Source organism: Alligator sinensis, unplaced genomic scaffold, assembly GCF_000455745.1.
Source record: "Alligator sinensis unplaced genomic scaffold, ASM45574v1 scaffold144_4, whole genome shotgun sequence".
Taxonomy (NCBI): domain Eukaryota; kingdom Metazoa; phylum Chordata; order Crocodylia; family Alligatoridae; genus Alligator; species Alligator sinensis.
Window position 1 is genome coordinate 240,819 of NW_005842190.1, and position 6,283 is coordinate 247,101.

Consider the following 6,283-nt stretch of genomic DNA (forward strand, 5'->3'; position numbering starts at 1 on the left):
GGTAAACTAGGGTGTGAACGTAACCAGTTACTCCATGGTAACTGTTAAGGTGCACACACCATTCAGTAAATGTGAGGTTGCTTTTCCCTCAATTAAGTTAGTGTTTCAGTATTCCTGAAACTAAATATTCAGAGCCGCTGGGCTGTACTTTTAGACTTATATTAGAAACTTTGCATTAGAGTTCTATGGTTTTGTGGCTCACAGTAATCCCGTAAAATGACACGATGGTTCAGTATGTTTCATTCTCATTACAAGCAGGTGTGTTTTTTCAAAAATTGTTTTAAACCCAGGATTGTAAAAGGGAACATCGGGTCAGCATAAGAGTAAGCACAACTCTAGCCCAGTGACAAGGGTAATCTTGGGAGCAGGGATGAGCTAGTGTCTGCTCCAAGTTCTGTTTATGTATTTTTCAATTGACTTCTGTATTTTACGTTAAAGGGTTCTTGGAGCATAGAATGGAACCCAAGGCTCCCTGCCCAGCAAGTGTCTTTACCACCTGCTGTCTTTTAAAAGTGGCAGCTGCTGCATTTTGTATGAAGCTTGATCTAGTAGACAAGCTAGGAGACTGCTCACCAGATTGAACCCCTCAGGGAAAACAGGTGGAGGAATGCCCACTTTGTGAATCCAGATAAAGCTTGGGCATGCTCTATGTGTAGAGCTGCTAGACCCTGTCTAGACTGAGGCACTTGTAGGCTTTGCATATACTCATATTCATCTGGGGAACTTCACTGCCTAACACAAGGATCTCAGGGGTTAGACAGCTGCTGAATAAGGGTTTTCAGAATTTCAGTTTTGGATTTAGGTGTCTATAGTTTGCTGAAGTCCCATTTTAAATGGCTGAATCTTTGTGTGGCGAAGGTATAAATCCTTTTATAGATCTGGGCCTTAGTCATTTTTAAGTGAGGAATCAAACATGCTATTTTGGTTGAGTTTTCTATATTTGACTCTGGTCATTCTTACTGGTACTTTCTCATGCCTGTGAAAAAACAGCTGAAAGAAGGGACTGACCTCAAAGTCACTAATCTTACCCAAGAAATATGTAAATCAAACATAGAAAGGTGTGCTTGTGCTGATTGTGGGAAATTGAAATTGAACCAGTCATCTCTCCCTTCCTCCCCTCACTCCTTCCCCCCCCCCCACAAAGGGTAATCAGAGGGTAAATCTCCTTTATGAACCAAGAGTGTTTATTACCATTCACTTCATAAGAAATGGCTTGGGTATCTAGGCTAGGGGTCAGCAATCCATGGCCCCCAGGACCAAAGCTGGGAAGTTTCAGTGGCATTTCAGTGACAGAATGCTTTGGCAGTGTTCTGGAAAACCATTATAGCTCTTTTGGTGGGCTGGGGGAGGTTTGCCCATGCTGGTATTATGGGATCAAAGTGTATTTCCATACGTAATGGACTGTTTTCTTACTTCACAGCTTTCATCCAGTCAGACAGCATAATAGACATGCTACGATTTGATGAAGGAAGCCTACTGCAGGTAAGCAGACCATCTCAATGATAAAGCTTTTTTCCCTTCAAAAAAACCCAACCAAAACAGCTGTATTCTTTGGTTTACCCCTGAGTTTTGTGGATCTTGTTTGTTCTTAAAGTAACAGAAGAAGAAAGGTATTTTAAACTTCACTTTCTCTTATAGCTATCTGTCTTTAATGCACTTTGTCTTTTCCTCTGCTTTACTGCAAGTTGCTAGATAAACTATTATATCAGCAGCATTAATTTTCCATTACATGCAACTTTTCATATATGTGGACTGTGTCTACATTAAGGCTATCATGTTAAAATTTTTGCCACTGTTTTCAACTCCACTAATTATAGCAGCAGAGTGGGGATGGGAAAGAAGAGAACCATTAGTATAGATGGGGGATCCAAGTGGCTGTCAAGTTGTTTTTAGGCACTGTGGTGTTTTAACTGCTTGGAGTATATCTTTGTGACAGTGCTTAACACAATAGATTACCAGTCCCTTTTTGACATTAGCCCATGCAAGGCTAATGCTAGTGGAGCTAAAGCAGTGGTTGCTAAGGGATATGTTTTTAAAGCTGTTTGAATTCCTTGCTTCCTGCCATAGCAAACTTTTTGGCAAACAGGCCTTTTTTGACGGCTGATCATTCAAGGGGTCATGAGATCTGGTGATTAAGTGGCTTTAATGCGACTGATGCTGAGTACAACGCTCCCATGCTTGTGTTGCTTCTCTGCATCAGAGATGATTTTTGCACCTACTGATTTCCATAAATCAGGGGTGGCCAGTCTGCAGCATATGTACTGCAGGTGGTTCAGAGAGTCACTATGGGTGCAGACAGAAGTGACAGTTTTCACCCAATGTGGCCACAGAAAGCAGTCTATAGCTGTGACCAAACACAAGTGTATGACTCCAGGCAACTTCAAAAATGGCTGATTGGGTGAAAAACTGAACCCTCAATTTCATGAGGGGTCAGGTGAAGACATTTCAAAATAGAGAATCTTCTGTAACTTCTGGCTGTGCCGCCTCCCAGCCTCAAGCAGTTTTCAGAATGGGAGGGGTAAAGGGAGCAGAGGGAGTTTGGTCTGAGGGGTTTTCAGCTTTCACAGGAGGGTGGGGTGGGTGACTTGCGTCACCGTCCAGCAGCGGTTGGGGAACCCCTAGATTGAATTGTCTCTGCTCCCTTTGCCCCCCTCCCATTCTGAAACAGGCTGGGAGAGAGGAGGTGCCATTGCTAGGGAAAAACAGCTGCAGGCTCCCAGCCACCAACTAGATTCCCCTTCCCCCTGGAACCAACAGTGAGCTTCTGTTTGGTCCAGGGGGATTGCTGTAATTCAGAACGCTTCCTGCAAAGTGTTCTTAGTTGCAGCGGGGAGCTGCACTTCTGTATGCACCCTATGTGTCACATAGTCAATTGGGGAGGGAGGGCAGAAACCAGCAGCAGAGGAGATCAGGCAGTGTAGGAGTGACATGGCATGGAACTTAACTTGTGGTATGCCTGCCAAAAAGATTGGCCCTCACTGCCATAAATCATTATGTTGGAGATGGCCATTCTAATTTGAACGTTTTCCACTAAATGGAGGCAGGGATGCTGCCCAAGCCATCTGTGTTGTTTAAGCTTTAATATATTTATGGAAGGACAAGATTCTCTCGTCATAAATCTTGAATCTAGTGGTAGTTAAGGAGGCATAAAGAGGAGACCTCTGCAAATATGTCTGTGGGCTGGCCACCAACAGAGAGATGAGGCATGGTGAAAGAATCTCAGTGTTTAAGGTAATATAGATGAAGCTTGGAATAAGGAACAGTGAACACATGGATATCTTGAATGTGACCTCAGTGGGGTTGTGTTGTAAAAGGCAGCAAATTGTTTCATCATTTTGAATCTGGATTGTGGAAAATAGACTGTTGTCATGACTTAATCTAGTTGTGAACCTATTAATTTTGTACTGGGATTTTGTATTTGTGATGAGGTTAGCAGAAATTTCTCTGTTTACCAGCGAGTCTAAGCATAGTGTTAGGATGCATTTTATGTCCATTTTGCCTGACGTTTAGAAGAGCCCTAAATTAGCCTATCATCTTATACACTAAATAGGCTTAATCAAATGTTTCATTTTTGGAGAAGTGCTGCTACCGTGGCCACATGTTATGAAGACCTTTGAGCTGACAAAAGTCTGAAGAGCAAGCTCTGCATTGGTAATCCTTTTAAGCATTTAGTATTTTCTGGAGCAAAACATATATGGAAAAAGGCATCCTGCGTGGTGACAGTTAGTTACAAAACAATCCAGATGATTCAAGGAGGAAATTATAGTTTGTAACATTCTGAAATGTTCTTTCTGAACAAAAGTATTGAGCAGTCTAGGATCTACAATTATTCTGCAACATCCTTTTTTTAATGAAATAAAGAAAAACAGAGTAAATACCCTTTTCTTGCAATTGAGGAGGCACTGCTTCTGTGATTCCTACAACTTGTGTTTGAATTTCTTCCAGAACCCTCATTGCAGCAGCATCCCTAAATAGAGTCAGGAAAGGAGTGTAAAGGTAGCCTGGAACTGGATGATGACCAGAAACCATTGGGTCAGGCACGTGCTCTTCCAGGCTTCATTAATCCTAGAATTTTCCAAATGGGAAAAGATTGTGTGTGTTTCTCTTCCTAGCAGACCTAGTCATTTTGGTTCATAATCCTTTACAGTTGGCTCCTGAGCCACAGTAATCACAAGGCAGCTCAGAGGAGGACAGGCATAAAAACATATCAGACGGGCATGTTCTCATGCAATATTTTCCTTTGATGATTTTACATGTTGCTGGTGTTGTAGCTAGGTTTGGCCACCATACCTGGGTAGCCTCTAATGCTCCTTTATTGATACGTCTCAATATTCTATCTGGTAGAAAGGAATGAAGAATAGTTCAGTGAGTTCAAGGTGTTTCAGTGGTTTCTTCAACTCATTCAGACAGCACATGAGAGCAATATCAGACAATGAAAGAAACACGATGAAGGGAGCTCTTTCCTCCTGACTATGCCTGGAAGCAACATGGCTGAATTGCTGACACTGTCAAGTAACTTTTCTGTTGGGATCATGAGGGGGAAATCTGTGACTTGTTGATATCAGTGGAGCCTGGCATGTAGTATTAGCTGCCTGTTTATAACCAGTAATGTCAGTTTTTGTTATTCAGAAGTGTGATCCTGTGGGAGGTGTCATCCTTACTCAGTGATTTGTCAATTAATCAGTTCCCTTCTAAAATAACTGAGAATAATCAAACCGGACAGAACAATAATCATCCTAGTGTCCCTGCTGTTGCCAAGACAGCAACTTCTTCAGCTGTACGTTTGTCTCACTCTTAATACTCAGCTCTTAGGCTGGACCTCCAGACTTCCCTAGCAACTTTTTATCGGGACGGATATCTGATTTTGCTAAGGGTTAGACCAGTGTTTCTCAACCAGGATGCCACTGCACTGTGGGGTGCCGTGAGGTACTTTCAAGGGTGTTGTGTGGTGCCACTAGTGTTAGCACAGTTAGGTTTACAAACATGATTCACAAGATAAACCCAGAGACTTCAAATAAATCCACAGTTGTGGTCTTTCTAAGTTCTTTGCAACAGAAAAACTGCTTTATTATTTTTCTGTAGTCAAAAAAAGAGTGAAAACTAAGAGCTGGCATTTTCTGAGGGGTGCCTCAGATCTATTCAGCATCTTAAATCTAAAAAGGTTGAGAACCACTGAATTAGACAATGGATTTATATGAGGTAGTTTGGATTGGGATGATCCTGTTTTAGGCAGGGGATTGGAGATGACCTCTCAAGGTCCCTTTACATCCTACTTCTTTGTGCTTTTATGTAATAGTAGGAAAGAATTTGTGAAAAAATGCCCATGTCTAAATTGGGATTGTTGTAGGTTTGGTGTCACCAGTGTTTTTAGTCAGCGCAGACATGCTGGATGACATTGAAAATTGTCTAGAGGTTTTTCCTCTAGACATTTGTTAATGCCTTCCACCTGCTGGTAGGTGATTTCAGTATGTTCTCCCAACGTATGACATTTCTGAAGAAAGAACTTGAATTTTCCTACCAGTATTGAAACCACCAATATTGGATCTCTCTTATGGTGAACCCTTTATAAGAGACATTTGTTTTATGCTTCTTTCTCCAACTTTTTGTACAAATGAACTTGCTAAGAGGTGAGAGAATTTGAATGCCCTTATGCCACTCTGTGTTCATTTAGACCACCGCCAAAATATCTTCCCAAATAGAGTTCCATGTCAATCAACTTGCACATTTTTAGATGCTTTTCTAGCTCCTAGTGAAGGGTGAAGGCATAGAAGGATGTACTTTAGATGATAGATGGTCTTTTACTGACAAAAGATAAGAGTTCAGAAGATTTCAAAGGGCGGGAAAAAAGGAAAGGTGATGTAGTTTCCTCTTAGACTTCAAAGTGGATCTCTAGATATTTTATCCTTTTCATGGGCTTGATGAAACAGACCCTAGGCTGTGTTTGGGTGCATTCTACCAGGGCCCATGTTATTTCAGTGACTTCCATCATTAACTCATGTCAAAGGTAGCAATGTGGGGTTTCACTCTTCTTCATAAAGAACTAGCGAATTGCCTGTCAAGAATGATAGGGGGAAGGGGGAAGCTTCCTAACCCTAACCTCCCCCTCTCCCCAATAACACCGCTGCCTCCCAGGGGGGAGGAGCTTGCCCCTCTGTCCCCCTCCGCCAGCACCCTGTTTAATCCCCACCGTCACAGTGGCACTCCACTGCCTCGGGGTGGGGGTGGGGGGTGGCCTTTGCCCCTCCCCCCCCCCCCCCCCCCTCTCCTCTTGAGGCCACCCGCT

At 42.6% G+C, this 6,283-nt stretch overlaps 1 protein-coding gene across 1 annotated transcript in view; it reads left to right on the forward strand.

Annotated features, from left to right (window-relative positions):
- Positions 1–1,424: 1,424 nt before the first annotated feature.
- Positions 1,425–6,283, forward strand: part of TMEM131 (transmembrane protein 131) — a 138,644-nt gene continuing 133,785 nt past the window's right edge. The window contains 1 exon segment of the mRNA XM_025207248.1: positions 1,425–1,482. Within this exon segment, the coding sequence (XP_025063033.1) occupies positions 1,450–1,482 (33 nt within the window). The 5' untranslated portion in view covers positions 1,425–1,449.